This window comes from Oryzias melastigma, linkage group LG6 (assembly GCF_002922805.2).
Source record: "Oryzias melastigma strain HK-1 linkage group LG6, ASM292280v2, whole genome shotgun sequence".
Classification (NCBI taxonomy): domain Eukaryota; kingdom Metazoa; phylum Chordata; class Actinopteri; order Beloniformes; family Adrianichthyidae; genus Oryzias; species Oryzias melastigma.
Genome location: NC_050517.1, coordinates 11,772,831 through 11,789,425, shown reverse-complemented (window position 1 = coordinate 11,789,425; position 16,595 = coordinate 11,772,831). Strand labels below are relative to the sequence as shown.

Here is a 16,595-nt window from a genome sequence, read left to right as displayed (position 1 = left end):
TTATTTCATTCTGGCTCTTTCGAGACTCCATAATGCAATTGAGTTTGACACCACTGCCTTACATTGTGTACAGGTCAAATTTGACCCATTTTCACACATAAATTTGGGTCAAACTTGACCCGAACACAATATAAGGGTTCAGTTTAACAATGGGAACTACACAAATGGTATTGTGTGAAAAAAATATAGAAACATTTCAATTAAATCTATTTATTTACAAAAAAAGAGGCGTCTTTTGCACAAAATATTAGTTAATATTGATTAAAAAATGTGAAAATTTAAGGTGGACACTTTCTTTTAAAGATTTTATTTGGTTAATCTGCCTTTTTTCCATGATCAAACGTCAAATATGAATGTAATGATTCTAGCTGGATGAGGATATATAAAGGATACTTGCATGTCTGTGAGTGAGACTCTAAGCTCTTCCCTGCATTTCATTTAAACCGCACAACATGCCATGAATAAGAACCACGTTCCACCTTAACTGTTCCAAACCAGTTTTAATGGAAAACTATTTATCCAACATAAAATCTATAAAACACGGCCAAACGTCTAACATTTTTCATGCAACTATAAAGTGACAGCCCTTTTCAGAAGCCCTTGGGCTCTGAGAATTTTTATACTTTGGCCTAACCAAGGGCGCCACCTACAGTGGTGGATTTGAAAAAGCCTAGTAAAATGTTTTACTCTAGTAAAGTTATCCTTTAAAAATAAAATAAAACACATTTATTTGTGTAAAAAAACACATAATTTAGACCATTTACAGCTGATAAGGGCTAAAAATTCATTTTTAAATTTTATGGAAATTAAGTATCGATTTATCATCAACAAGTCATTCAATGTTTATTTTCTTAAAATTACAATTTTTTTTCAGCAAAAATGTTTTATTAGTGTGACTTATCCCATTTCTGAGGTGTAGTTAGTTACTGTTAATCAAGGAGCGGATGCTTGGGTAGCTCTTCGGTAACAAACACCAGCACTCTGGCCAGGTATGTGGAGAGCTCGCCGTGGCGGCGCAGCCTCAGCTCTACAGACAGCTTAAAGTCGTGTGCCTCATTGATGGGCTTCGCCACTGACAACACCCCGCCGGTGGAAATCCGCTCTGCCCTGAAGAAGCCGCCCTCGTTGCCGGCTGTGATGGCAATCTGGATGTGGTCGCCGGGGAAGCTTTGCGAGGGGCCCATGCGGAAGAAGTTGGTGGAGGCGGGAATGTCGGTAGTGAAGGTGACGTAGTAGAAAGTTATTCTCACGGGCAGTTTCAGGCACTCGACAGAGTCCGTGCAAAGCAAGCGCTCGCATCGGCTGCAAAGAGAGGACAGCGGACAACAAACGAGCCACAGACAGACAGAGAGAAGAGAGACGGGCTGTGAATACTGCATGCAGTGATAGGAACATATAATTCATCAACATATCAAGTGTGAAAACATGCAAGGTGGTCTGTTACTGCAGGAGTTGCTCACTGGAAAACTGTTGACGTGCTTTTGAGCACAGGAGAACATGCTGCAGCACATGGATCATGCAGGGTCTGAATGAATGAGGACTTGCACTGTTATTCAGTGATGGACACTTCGGTTCTTTTCCGGGAGCCGATTCTTTTCCATTTGAATCAGCTCTTTCAGTTCTCGGCTCTTTACAAAGGATTTTTTGCAAGCCTTTATTTTACCGTAACTTTACAAAAATAATGGTTTGTACGTTTTTGCATTTATTTCTCGAACAACCATTATTTTTGTTTATTATTTAAATCAAATGTTGTCATGATTGCTCTTTTGTTACTTTTTATTACTTACTCTTTACCATTTATTGTTTTAAAGCAGGGGTCTCAAACTGGCGGCCCGCGGGCCATTTGCGGCCCCCAAGTTGGTGTTTTGCGGCCCCCGCCTTAATGAAAGTTCAATGTCTACTAAGCAATATCTTCTGCATGTTCACGCTTCTGTAATGATAACTTTGTGATGTTTCAGCTTTCTTTATACTTAAAACTTTGCATTTGCTATTATCAAAAGTCCTTAGCAACAGTTGCTAGCGTCGTCAGCTCCTGTCGTTTCACAGGACATGCAGAAGATATTGCTTAGTAGTACATAGACATGTATAAATGTTCAATAAACTTGTTCAGTAGACATAGACAATAAACCAAAGATATAGACAGTGGATGCAAAAACCTATTTTTGTAACAAATGGAACCTCATACGACCCAAATTGAGTTTGAGCCCCCTATCTTAAAGAATTAAACGACGGAGGCAGATAACAAGTTTTTCGTCTTTTTCTGCTCCTCTTCATTTAAAAATATAATAAAATTTCAGGCTCTATGTACAAAACACATGACCATTGAAAGTCAAACACGCCAAACTTTGGGGACTTGGATTTAGTAGCAACGTTTGGATGGTGTACCTTTTGATTTATAGAGGTGCCAACCGTTCTTCACATAAAGTTGTGTTTTAACTTTTGTTTTTCTCATGATTGAGGACATATAAAGAAAATTAAGCTTAAAATTGCCATTTTACTATTTCTTCATTCAAACAGTTGGTGTTGGAAAAAGCTTCTAGGTGTGATGTAGAAGGTACTTTGGCAAGCCACGAGGCCCCTTATTCGCCCCATGATGCATCCACTTGTAGACGAGTAGATTGATGTACCTTTCTTCTCGTCTGAGCGGGTATCAGGATCAAAACTAAACTGGTGGATAGCTCCGATATTGGATGTTACTTTTGTTTGGTTGTGCCGTGTTTTGGTAATTCATAAAAAGAAGGAAATAACATCAAATCTGGACCAAATCATGCTTTAATCCTGATCGAAAATGACTTTAAGACAGAACATTTTGGAATTTTTATTTCAAAAGTGTGTTTTTTTTCTCATTTTAGTGCCAATTTCATGACCGTCAATGACCGTCCCTCTAGGAAATCACAGATGAAAATTGTAAAAACAACATGTCTTCAAACATTACATGAATGCACCTGAACAAATGGTAATTTATTTGTAGTGCCATCTATGGACAGACACCTGAACTACAGGTAAAATAAAACATTAATAATCAAAGTCATGTATTCCAGTTTGGTGAACTAAATTAAATAGTTTTAATTTGGGTGTAGTATGCCCACCCCTGGTCTTTAAGCTAGCAGGGGAAAGTGTAAACAGATTGATGTCGGGAAGTGGGGGTAGGCTTGTTTAAATAGATTAAAAGATGATGGGAGTAGGACTTAAATATTTTCGATTTGAATCCGAATTATATGACACAAGTCTTTTTTTAAGTCTTGCTAGGAGCCAGATTTGCATGGCCTTGGAATTTCGCACCAAGCCTCTTCAAGTTGTTGGTGGCAGATGTAAGCTAGTAAACAGAAGAAAAGTTTACCCCCTCCCTGCTTGTCCAGTGGAAACACCTAACTACGGACGCCTAAATGAGCGTTGTGTGTGTGTTCCTGGTGTGTCTGTAGCTTAAGAGTCGATGCTGGTGTTTAGAAAGCTGAAAAACTCACGTCTCCCCCACTTGCTTGTAGTTGTTGGGACAGACAAAAGAGAGGCATCGAAATCCTCCCTGGATGTTGAAGCAGCTCTCATTCTCCGTGCACGTGTGACTTCCTGCTACACATTCATCGAGATCTGTCAAAGACAAACACAATAGTATATTAAAAACACACGTATGTTTTAAAGTCTGTAACCAACACATTGCTGGAACGACTTCCTACCCTGACAGCTGCGCCCGTTTGCGGCTAAGGTGTAACCTTCAGCCGGACATATGCAGCTGAAGCTGCCGGGAATGTTGCGACAGCGGTAGGTGCAGATATGGCCTCCAGTGGGTAAGGCGCACTCGTCTATGTCTATGGAGGCAACAAGCAGATGTTACTCTGGTTTCATTTTCGTAAAACTACATTCCTAATTTACCTTCGCACGATAGGCCATCGATATCACTGAGCTGGTAGCCACGGCGACAATAGCACTGGTAGGAGCCGTACACATTGGCGCACTCTTGACTGCATGGATTGTTCTCACACTCGTTCACATCTGCAAAGTGAAGAGACCATTGGAGGAGCTACAACCACAGCGCCCCCTTCAGGTGAAAGACGAGTATCTCACCATCACAGTTCCTGCCGTCATCAGCCAGTTTGAAGCCGGTGGTGCAGCTACACTTGTACGACCCCAGAGTGTTTTCACACTTGTGAGCGCACAGGCGGCCAGGATAGTACCTGCACTCGTTTACGTCTGGAACACAATAAAAACGAGAGGACGTTCTAGTATTTAAATAAAAAGGCGATAGAGTTTGGGTAAAGGACGCCATGGCTCCAAACCTTCACAGGTCCGAGAGATGCTGTTGAAGTTGTAGCCGGTTGCACACTCACACCTGTAGGAGCCCACCTGGTTGATGCAAGCGTGGCCTGGACACACTTCTTCAGAGCCTTTACACTCGTCAATGTCTGAGCAGAAAAACAAACAACAACACATCTTAACAAACACGTTTGGTGTTTCATGTTCACAGCTGTGTGCACAAAGATCCATGATTTATGGAATTTCACAATAAAAATGATTGAAATTGATTTATTTCAAGTATTTGAGACACAAAACATGAGTAAGAAAAACAATATATATGTCTACATAGATAAATTAAACTGTATGAGTAATTGTGACTGACTTGATTAAAAAAATAAGAGTAAAAGAAGATCTATATCCATAAATATACATCCATACAAAAGTACATTATGTCGTTATAATAACTCATGACTATTAATGGACATTTTTGTACTTATACAAACATACATTTTTCACCTTTCAGGTTAAAGTTAAAGTCCCACTATTTGTCCCGCACCTAGGTGTGTGAAATTTGTTCTCCGCATTTGACCCATCCCCTGGGGGAGCGGTGAGCTGCAGACACAGCCGCGCTCGGGAACCATTTGGTGGTTTAACCCCCCAGTCCAACTCCTTAGTGCTGAGTGCCAAGCAGGGAGGCACTGGGTCCCATTTTTAGAGTCTTTGGTATGACTCGGCCAGGATATGAACCCACGACCTTCCAATCAGCTTGAATCAGCTTTCATCAATTCACACATTTGGTTTGGCATTTTGTCTGTATTTTAAATGCTTTTTTCACATGGAAAACTGTTCAAACATAATGCATTGTGGTTTATATTTGTCAATCTAGGGACCATCAGTGCACACTAATGTTTTGCTGAGACTTCTGGGAAATTTTCTAAGGCACATGTGTCAAAGTCAAGGCCCGGGGGTCGGATCTGGCCCTCCAGGTAATTATCCGGCCGATCATTTATTGATAATGGCGCGATGTTATCTTGCGCTTTTTTCCAACTTGTATAATTTTGCTTAAATATATTTTTATGGAGAGTAAAATATTGAAAGTTATTTAAGGTTTAAGTTGATGTATTCTGGAATAATATTTCTGCCTTTTTATTATTCATCATTATGTTATAAAGCTAAGTTTTTAAAGTTTTACTAATGTAGTTTTAGTTTGTTAAATAAATGTTTATCCTGTTTGGACTGTGACCTAAGGTGTGTTTTGGATTTTGGCCCCTTGTAAGATTGAGTTTGACCCCTGGGGCACTGAATTTTGGAAAACGAAAATGTTATTTATATAGTGCAATAAGTTGTGAGTTTGGAAACAACCAAAAAATACAAAAAAATAACCCAGCAGTCATGATGAGTAAAATGATTTCCCAGGATGCCTTTCTTTCTGCCATACCAACGCAGCGTGTCCCATCGTCACTAAGGTGATATCCTCGACCGCAGTTCACCGAATTTCTCTGACAGGAGTACGAGCCCAAAGAGTTGATGCAGATCTGTCCTCGATGACACGGGTTTGTCAGGGTCATACATTCATTGATGTCTAAAAACACAAAGGTTATTGTTAGCCAAAATAAAAATACCTGAGAGTATTAGTAAAATAGAAAAAAATAGAACATTTATTATTGTAGTAAAACCAATTATTTTTCTGTAAAGCTTGACTTCAGGAGTGGTGATAGATAGGAGATGTGGAGGTCTTCAGGTCTTTACTAACAACATGAAGTCAATCCTCTCAGGAATGTGGAAAACGTTAGCAAGTCTCAGCGTGTTCACCTGAAGCTGACACGAAGGAAAGCCTAAAAGTGGATGTAACTGCTGCTTTAAAGCAGCTTTGCTTTAAAAAACAAGTCAGTGGGTGCAACCACAACACAATCAAAAGAAAAAAAAAGTTTGTTTTGACAAAAAGAAGTAAGTTCATTGAGTGGCCTTGTGGAATTGCTGCGGCGGGTCTTACCTATGCAGTTTCCAAGGGCGTCCTGGATGTAACCACTGTCACACTTAACCTTGGGGATGCAGCGGAACGAGCCCTGGGTGTTCTGGCAGTTGAACTGCGGTCCGCAGTTGTGGATGCCGGTCTCACACTCATCAATATCTGGATGGAGCCACACAACAAACAAAATATGATCTATATGCAGACATTTCAGCTGGAGGATGCATTAAAAACCCACCCCATGAACGTTTTCAACATGTTCTTGTGGTGTTTTTCTTATTGTGGAGGTCAAACAGTTATGTGAAAAAATTAGGATACCTTCAGTAAATAATCAACTCTGTCTTTAAAATGTTCATACATCAATGTCCAATCAAAACATTTCCCAAAAAGAAAGTGAATTAATACAAATTAAAACATTACGATTATTCTACTCATAGAAAAAATATCTGAACATATTTTATGTTTATATTTCCTATTTTCATGGAGGTCCAAGTTTGGACCTCCTCCTTGAGACATTGTTTTGGTGGTGTCTCCCCGTCCCTTAAATGTTTCTCAGGTGTGAAGTGTTTAAACGGTCTAAACTTTGACAATAGATTCTTTTGAAATTACATTTTTATAGGTTTAAAACATTTTTTTAATGTCAAGTTATATCACTTGGATCACTCAGTGATGTTCAAATCATTATAAATGTGTAAATCAGGTTCATAGAACATCCTCATTTTTTTCACATGGCTGTTTATTAGAAAAATTCAGCCTAAAATTGCATTTCTGAGTATTTCTTTATACACATCACTGTGAATAAGGAGCAGATGAAAAAAATGATGTTTGAAACAGCTTGTATGTGTGATGTAGAAGCTGCTACGGCAAGTCACACTTCACTCCATCCACTTGTAGACAAATAGATCCATAAACATCTTCGTTTTTCTCGTCCAAATTGGCATCTCGCTAGATTTGGGTTGTGAGGAGCTGTAAGCTAGCAGGAGAGCATGTAAACAAATGGATGATGGGGAAAGGTGGTGGGCTTGCTCCACCAACAGTCCAGCTAAAACTCAGAGTTGAATTTCTGTTGCTCTACCAAAAACTGTTTCCAAGAAAGAAAACAACATTTAAAAAAATGCCCCAAAGCAATATTATTCTAATCAAAAGACTAGACTCTTATAATAGATCCTGTTGGCTGTTACACATTTCAATGTGTGAGATGTGATTTCAGAATTTGACTCATCCCCCGAGGGATGTTAGCTGCAGTCACATCTGCGTTTGTAGGAGGTTTGACCTCCTAATCCCACCCCGATGCTCTAAGTGTCAAGCAGGGAGACATTTTTTAGAGTCTTTGGTGTGACCTGACCATGGATTTGAACCCACCAACTCCCACTAACAGCGTCTCTGGACTAAGGGGGCGGCGGCGCTGACCTTTGCAGTTGTTGCTGTCGGTGAGTTCGTAGCCGGTCCCGCAGCTGACCTCTCTCTGACACCGGAAGGAGCCTTCGGTGTTGATGCAGCGCTCTCCGGCCCGGCAGTCGCTGAGACCCATCAGACACTCGTTGATGTCTGAGGTGGAGGAAACAGAAGAATCAAACTTCTGCGACACAAATATCCATTAATATTCTCATTCCTCAGCAGTTATATTTTCCTTTTTGTGTGTATTTGAACTTGATTAAATAAGCTAAAGATAAATAAAAACAATTCACCATCACAATTCTTTCCGTCAGGGTTGAGTTTGTAGCCCTTAACGCAGGCACACGTGTTGTTCTTCAAACAGTGATGAGCACACTTCCCTGAGGAGCAACAACAATACCTGATTGTTGACTTTTATAAGGGTTAAAACAGAACACCTTCAAGAATCTCTGGTTAATCATCAATACCTTCACATTCATCGCTCAGCACTGAATTATCTCCGTTATTGCTGCTTTCATCCATATTTGGTGCTGTCAGAGGGGAACAATAAAGACAGATTAGAAAATCAATCCAATTCTTATACTTCTGTACAATGTTGTCATGATCCACTGGTGTCTGTCAGTAATATAGCTCATATTGTAGACTAATTTGACCAAAATACTGTATTTTTGTTTTGTTTTTTCGAAGCAAAAAATGTAACAATAAATACTTGGAAGTGCTTTTCAACAGTTTATCCATGCAATATTGTTAGACAGAGACTAATCCTTATCTCCGTTTATGAGTCCATTCCATAAAAATACTCACCTTTCATCAGATTTCTGTCTTTATTTGCAAAACCAGATTTTTTGTTATTCAGCTTCACTGCAATCAAGTGTTTTAGGCAATTCCTACATGTAACCATTAGGGGGCAGTGCAGCCTTGCATTAAAAGGAGTGGTTCTCATCCCTCTAAAGACCATTCTTAATGGACTCACGATTTGGATCCACAGGATGTTTGCTTCCGGGTGTTTCTTCCATGCAGCAGGTCTGGGACACCACCATGCACTGGTGGCTCAACGGCAGGTTTCCGTTACAGGGTAAGCTCAGTTCTTTCATGACCTTACCCAAAAGGCAGCAGTCGCAGCACGTCTGCCAAAACAGAACACGTCAATATAAGAACAAAACATTTTATCTAAGAGCAGAAATTACAGGTGCAACATACAGAAATATAGCAGACCAACTGGACTATCTTTTTGATTTAAGACAAGATTTCAGGTCCTTCTTGGTCTTTCTAAACACGCTTATTGCTGGTCTGGTCTACTGGACCCTACCCAGCCACTGAAGGGTGAAGGTGGTCACAAAGTCACACACTTTAACACCTAAGGGGCAATTAGGATGTACTAATAACACGGGAGGGCCCATAGAAAACCCACGTATGGTCAAGGAGAACATGCAAGTCCACATCAAAAGCCTCTAGCAAGGATTTGCTCCGGGCCCTTTTTTGCTATGAAATAAAAGTGATAACTATCACACCACCATGCAGCTCCAAAACAGACATTATACCTGTCTTGACTGAGACAGAAGGAAGGTTTCAATTAATTTGTCACTTAAATGTATTTAATGTGTTTTTTATTTCTTTAAAAAAATCCCTCAAGCATTATACACTGTATGGTTTCCTTCGAATGTCAGAATGTTTTAGGAACTGTCTTGGTGAAAATGAAACATACTCACTGCAACAGAATCAACTATAACAGACTTAATTGTAACAGAATTTAGTGTAACACGCTCAATTGTGGCATACTCATGGGCAACAGACTCAGGTGTAGCAGAATTATCTGTCACAGACCAAACTGTAACATATTGAGGTGTAACAGACTTTAGTGTAACAGGCTCAATTGTAGCATAATCAACTGTAACAAAATCAACCTTAACAGACTCAGGTGCAACAGAGCAAATTGTGATATAATGAGGTGTAACATACTTAATTGTAACAGATTAGAGTGTAACAGCTTCAATCGCAGCATACTCAACCGTAACAGACTGAGGTGTAACATAATTAAATGTCACAGACTCAACTGTAACATACCAAGCTGTAACATATTGAGGTGTAACAGACTTTAGTGTAACAGATTTAATTATAGCATACTCAGCTGTAACAAAATATACCTTATGAGACCCAGGTGCAACAGAGCAAATTGTGATATGAGGTGTAACATGCTAAATTGTAACAGATTAGAGTGTAACAAGCTCAATTGTAGCATACTCAACTGTAACAAACTGAGGTGTAACATAATTCAATGTAACAGACTCAAATATGACATACTCATCTGTAACAGAATTATCTGTAACATACTCAGGTAATGTAATTAAATGTCACAGACTCAACTGTAACAGACCAAATTGTAACATACTGAAGTGTAACATACTTAATGGTAACAGACTCAGTTGTAACATACTGAGGTGTAACAGACTTCACTGTAACAGACTCAGGTGTAACAAATGGAGATATAACGGACTCAGATCTAAAAGACTAAATTGTAACATAGTCAGCAGTAACAAATTAACTTGTAAAAGACTCAGATGTAACAGACTCAACTGTGTTAGTCTCAATTTGAACCTACACAACTGAAATATGCTCTACTGTAATATACTCTACTGTAACACACTCAGGTGTAACAGACACAAAAAAACATTAAAAGACTTGACTGTAACAGACTGCAACACTCGGTTGTAATAGCTTTAACTGTTAAAGACATAGATTTAATAGTCTTAACTGTAGCAGAGTAAATTTTAAAACTCAAATGTAACAGACTTCACTGTGACAGACTCAGGTATAACATCTCTGTTGTAAAATATTCAGTTGGTAAAGACTCATTTGTGACATTCCATCACATTATGCATTTTACAGACCTTTAAGCCCTTTACACATCCACCACACATCCACTGTGAGCATGCAAAATTCCTATTTTAATATCAACTGCAATTCTCCATAGTATCTATATAGGTGACATGACCATTGCTCTTCCCTTCAATTTTAACTCTATGGCATTTTATTAGTTACTGTCAGCCCATCAGGAAGCAAAATAGACCATGTAAAGGTGACTTCTTACAACAAACATTTTAAGCTAAAACAGAAACTATTTTTCCATTTTTCTTTGTTTGGTCTAACCCTGTTCCAGATTTAGCAGCTCCAGGAGCAAAAACTGTCAGACCTTTAGAAATGATCCCTCAAGCACGTTTCAGAATCCTGAGGAAATGACTGATGCTATCATTGCATACATTCATACGTTTTCTTTCTACAAGATTTCCTTTCATTAATGAGGAATTAATTTGTTTTTAAAGTTATTAAATTATTGTGCAATTAAAAATCCAGACAGAAAACAAAAACTGGCCTCATTTTACATACAATTCAGGAGTCATATTGACCCAATAAGACTTCCTTCCTATTACTCCTTCCTTCTCAACAATATTTTTCCCACACTATTACACTTCTGTCATACTTAACTCCTTTAGGTTATTTCTTTTTTCTGAGCTGAAAGCCCAAGACAAAAATAATTCTATGGGCATTAAACATTTTTTGGCTAAATTTGTTGTGAACTCTGTATTTCCAGATAAAGATTTTACGAGATGTGCAGAAAAAACATGATTTTGTTAGATGCAAGGTCATATTTACTAAAATAAGTTTCGGTCAGGCTTACGTTTTAACCAAAAAAAAAAATGTCAGAAGAAACAAACAAATAAAAATAAATAAATAAATAAAAAAAAAAATCAAACAGACCTACAAATGAACTAGCAGAATTTTTTTCATGAATCCTACACTGATCTGATGATGATGCACTAAGCTAGCTAGCTAGTGAGCTAGCTAGCTATCTAGCTTGTTGCTACCTGATCAGTAACAGCTACCCGATTTGTCCACACATGCTCAAAAATCTGTTTACTTCTGCTAAAACTGCTACCCAGCTAACTATTTTGCTAGCTATTCAGATGTCTAGTTAGCTATCCAGTAAGCTATCAAGCTCTCCATGATGGCATCAGCCATTTCTCTTGAATTAGGCAATAATTTCCAAAGGCTCTTGTATGCTCCTTGTCCACTGCCCAAAAAAAAATTTAATTTATAATTTAAGCTATGTTTTCATGTTCTATTTAGATTTTTTTCTGAATTTTTGAGAATAACGTAAAAATATTAAAAGTAAATTGGCATATTGAACAGAATTTTGCCCTCCAGATTCACATTAAAATGAAATTAATCACAGTGGTTTAGAACCGTAGAAAACCTTTAAATTGGTCTCTTTTTTGAGGGGTTTCTAGAGGCATTTGAAGTCACACTCCTATCATTGATATATTGTAAGAGTGTTCCCAGTGGTCTATTAATTATGATAATGCCATTTTTAGTAAGGAAAAAAAAAAAAAAAAGTTTTCCGTCAGTATGATGCCATCTGTTTAAATGTTCTTTTTCTCTTGAAGATTTTTTGATATTTGGCAAAAAAAAAAAAATGGCCTAGCAGTTGCTTGTAACACAATATCCTCTAAAAAATGGTTAGGCTAGACTACATAAAAACGAACTGTGTGATCATAACCATAAATCATTTAAAACAATAAAACAATTACTAAAAAGAACAAAAAAAACCCTAAAATATTAATAAATAATTTTAATGAAATAATTATTAATAGATAAAGCTAAAAAAAACAATCAATCTACACAAATCAACAATGAAAACTTAAAAGAAAAGGTAGGCCCGGGTTTTAAAAAGAATTTGAAGTATTTTCACAAATCTATGACTCAACTTCATTTTTCATGAAAAAAAAAACTGTTTGTAGTTTGTTTTTTTATTAATTTATATTTCTGCTGAAGTTTTACCTTGTTCAGTTTCCAAGTTGTATGAAAATTTATTTTATTTTGTTGTTTTCTGAACATGTAAATTTTTTTGTACGGTACAAACCTCCCAAAGTACAGAGTGCCTAAAGGAACATAGAAGTAAAAAAATGTTTTTTACTGGTTTCTTGTGAACACCTGTTAGTTTTATGTGCACACCTGTTAGTTTCATGTGCACACCTGTTAGTTTTATGTGAACACCTGTTAGTTTTATGTGAACACCTGTTAGTTTTATGTGAACACCCGTTAGTTTCTGGTGAACACCTTTTAGTTTTTGTTACAAATCGGTTAGTTTCAGTTGCACACCTGTTAGTATCAGTTGCACACCTGTTAGTTTCAGATGCATGCTTGTTAGTTTCTGGTGCACACCTATTAGTTTCTGATGTACATGTGTTAGTTTTAGTTGCACACCTGTTAGTTTTAGTTGCACACCTGCTAGTTTCTGATGCATGCTTGTTAGTTTCTGGTGCACACCTATTAGTTTCTGATGTACATGTGTTAGTTTTAGTTGCACACCTGTTAGTTGCTGATGCATGCTTGTTAGTTTCTAGTGCAAACCTGTTATTTTTTAGTGAACACCTATTAGTTTCTGCTGCACAGATGTTAGTTTTAGGTGCACACCTGTTAGTTTCTGATGTACATGTGTAAGTTTTAATTGCACACCTGTTAGTTTCTGATGCATGCTTGTTAGTTTCTGATGGACACCTATTAGTTTCTGATGTACATGTGTTAGTTTTAGTTGCACACCTGTTAGTTTTAGTTGCACACCTGTTAGTTTCTGCTGCACACATGTTAGTTTTAGTTGCACACCTGTTAGTTTCTGCTGCACACATGTTAGTTTTAGGTGCACACATGTTAGTTTCTGCTGCACGCCTGTTAGTTTTATGTGCACACCTGTTAGTTTTAGGTGCCCACAAGAAACCAATGCAACAATTGTGTTACTTCTATGCCCTCTTAGGGGCTCTGTAACTTTGGGATTGGAAACCGAACAAAACAAAGTGATATTTTAAGTGATGTACTAAAATCATTTTACATCAGGAATAAAATTGTGAATTTGAAAGTCAAAATTGAATATATTCAGTATTTAGCCGCAAACCTGTTTTATTGTTTGATAGAAAAGTATAGAAGTACAAATCTATTGTTCGATCCACCACCAAGAAACATCTTAACTTCTTAAAGTGCACTTAATTTCCATGGTAACAATTGTTTTGAACCGTCAGCACAACCCTGACATTGTCCTCACTGCTAATTGATCTGAATGCTGGTCACAAAACTGACTAAATCTGATCTTTACGAGATGTTCAAGATAAGCAGCTAAAAACTGAAGTCAGTTTGCATTCCATTCTTTTGAAATCATTCATGAAGTGTGGACATAAGGTGAAAGAAAAACAGACAGAGAGGGTTTGAATGGGAGAAGGCTAAAGCAGCAGTATAGCGCAAAGAGTTTTGTTGGGTTTATTGCGAAAGAATCAAAAGCGAGAGCTGGTGTGTTTGACAGCTGATTCATGACAGAACAAGTCTCGTCCTGCATGAGGCACACAAACAGATAAACACAGAGATGCTCATAAATCCTCCTGGTAATCACTCAAATCAAGCAGAGAAGAGTGATAAATAGCACATGACTAGGCAGTGAAACACTTGATTTTAATTTTTTAGCTTGCAAACTGCAAACAAACCTTTGAGGTCTTCATCTCGCAGGTGTTGTTCAATAAAAAGTCGCAGACTCCCTGTTGTTTCGCCAAGTTGATTCCGGTCTTGCACATGATGTCCTCCAGCGCCGCCGTGCAGCACTGTTCCTGCACTATCCTGGCTCAAGAAAAAAATAAATGAAAGAAAAGAAAGCTGATGAGTTTCATCTCTTGCTTTTTTTAATATGTATTTTGATTTCAGCAGCTGAGCAAACAGATACGAGTTGAATGCCTTGTGTTGGACAGATTTCCCTGTTACAATAGGAGGCTATGAATCTTCAGACACACGAGGGGTATACTTGTATAGACCCTTTTTGTACCTGTGGAGTTTAATTGTTTATATCAACAAAGACACTTTGAGAACGCTCTTTACAAAAAAAAAACAAAAAAAAAACAGACTTGTATTTGCCAAATGTGGGCCAAATCTGAATTCCTTCCCTTCCCCTCTGACTCCTCCCTATAACTCCAATTGTTTGGGTATTTGAAGCTGTAGTGCTGTCCAAAAGTGTTTTTATAAGGAGGAACTTTAAGTTGCCATAGCAACTTTTTGTAAATTTTTTAAATTATAAAACCGATGTGGTTCTGTTTTTCTGAGCAATGGCAGTTACACACTAACGTTGATGACCAACTATTGTAGCGTCTGAATTTAAAGACACTATTTGTTCCATATTTCTCCACGTAAAGGGATAAATGTGGGGATAAGTCAAGCCATAGAGGTAGGGAAGAAATTCAGATTTAACTGTACTCGTCCCTCAATTTACATTTATACAAGAGCTGATTACAAATTAGCATATTTCCAAATAAAACTAAATAACAACAGTCCACAACATAACTCTTTATAATTTCAAAACTGAAATCAGGTTTGAAGCATTTAACACTTTTTGTTTTCAACGCTTGAGATCACCAGAATCTATAAATCTTTGATTCATTGATTTATTTCAAGCATTAAAATATGAAATAAATACTACCAAAACAAATATATCAAACCCATTTCAGATATTAAGCAAAACACTGATTAGAAAATAAAGAAAAAAATAGTTCCTAAAGCAAAAATAAGCAAGAGTGGAGGTAGATTAAACTCTTGGATGGATGCTCAGTAAATTCCATCAAGGTTGCAGTGATTTTCAATGTTCCATCACTTCATTTAAACTGGGTTAAGCCGTGCTCCTCAAGCATTCACCTCTTTAAAATTTCCATTCTTTCATTTGGACTTAGGTTTGTTTTATACCAATAAAGGAAACTCCACCTGCATAGGCCAATATGGGCATGAAAAAGGTACAAACATCTTTTAAAATGTTTATTTAGACATAAAGTATGACATAACATACTGTGTGTTAACGTATCAAGGAGCACAAAGAAAAGAAATGCTTTGCTCAATTTTTAGAAGTATGCTTTTTTGAGAGAAACTTATTATAAAATAAGTTTTTTTGTGATTTTATGAGACAGAAGTCATAAAAATCCCCCCTCACTGTGGATCAGTGACGTCAGGCACACACCTCCTCTGCAGAACCTTTTATGGCCACACTCCTGCTTTCTCTTTTCCTTTTCTTCCAGCAATCATTCAGATTTCCTGGTATTGCCTCTCCATCCTCCCGTTGTGTCTCACCTCAAAAGTATTTCCTGGGTCTTAAACCCCCTCCTCCTCCAGACTCACCGTTTTTCACCCCCTAAAATCCCCACTCCTTCTCACTCTCCTGTTCTTGTAGCTGTGATTTAAGGAATCCGTGGTGTTGGTCATGGTAAATGTGTTTACCATCAGACATCACAGCAGCACCGGTTTGTGGCTTTGGGGCCTGAACCTGCAGCACAACACCTTCTAAGCATTTCTGTCAGGCTCGCCATCACTCCATCAGCATTACTGCTTCCGGCTCCTGAAGTGACTGAGGCCACCAGAGATTTATGGAGGTTCAGTGAAGCAGGATCAAAACCGCTTGCAGGCATTTTCCAGCCTCAGAATCAAGGCCACATCATCAGAATTGATTGAACGTGAAGGATTGTTTGAGACGTGCACCTGCTTACCTGCATGTGATCGATGCAGAAATAAGAGGAAGAGAAGCACAGTCTTTGTTTTCATTTCCACGCTTCTCCCCGTCCTTGCAGCAGTCAGAGATCGGGACGTCTTCTGCTCCTGTAGAGTCACGGGAAATGGTGATTAAATTCTCACTTCGACCTTCTTTGGATCTATTATGAAATCGTTCCCACTGGTCTTTTAGTGAAAAACCACAAAGCCTGTATCACCGACACAGTCTCTGCAGAGCAGCAGGAGTTTACTAGAAATTTGAGTTGTGGGCAGAACTGTTGGTGCAGAGTAAGCCTGCCCTAATTTCCCATCATCCATTTCTTTACATGCTTCCTCTCAAGCTTACAGCCCCTGAGTCAAACAATCAATCAATCATTTAATGTCATTTTTTTGCATTTGCCAAGAACTGCAGAGCTCCTCCACACAAGACAAAAAGAAA

The 16,595-nt window shown here is 38.1% G+C and overlaps 1 protein-coding gene across 3 annotated transcripts in view; it reads right to left on the bottom strand.

Annotated features, from left to right (window-relative positions):
* Nucleotides 1-16,595, bottom strand: part of fbln1 (fibulin 1) — a 41,771-nt gene that overhangs the window by 20,478 nt on the left and 4,698 nt on the right. For 2 of the 3 annotated variants that reach the window (XM_024282072.2, XM_024282074.2), the window contains exons 2-14: nucleotides 16,156-16,264; nucleotides 14,125-14,254; nucleotides 8,571-8,724; nucleotides 8,065-8,127; nucleotides 7,891-7,977; nucleotides 7,613-7,750; nucleotides 6,227-6,364; nucleotides 5,672-5,815; nucleotides 4,275-4,400; nucleotides 4,063-4,188; nucleotides 3,871-3,990; nucleotides 3,675-3,806; nucleotides 3,465-3,588 (exon numbers count right to left, since the gene is read on the bottom strand). In XM_024282072.2, the coding sequence (XP_024137840.1) occupies nucleotides 3,465-3,588; nucleotides 3,675-3,806; nucleotides 3,871-3,990; nucleotides 4,063-4,188; nucleotides 4,275-4,400; nucleotides 5,672-5,815; nucleotides 6,227-6,364; nucleotides 7,613-7,750; nucleotides 7,891-7,977; nucleotides 8,065-8,127; nucleotides 8,571-8,724; nucleotides 14,125-14,254; nucleotides 16,156-16,264 (1,591 nt within the window). Of the gene's footprint in view, nucleotides 1-480; nucleotides 1,303-3,464; nucleotides 3,589-3,674; nucleotides 3,807-3,870; nucleotides 3,991-4,062; nucleotides 4,189-4,274; nucleotides 4,401-5,671; nucleotides 5,816-6,226; nucleotides 6,365-7,612; nucleotides 7,751-7,890; nucleotides 7,978-8,064; nucleotides 8,128-8,570; nucleotides 8,725-14,124; nucleotides 14,255-16,155; nucleotides 16,265-16,595 lie in introns of those variants that run through there. The other variant, XM_024282073.2, reaches the window with a different exon arrangement.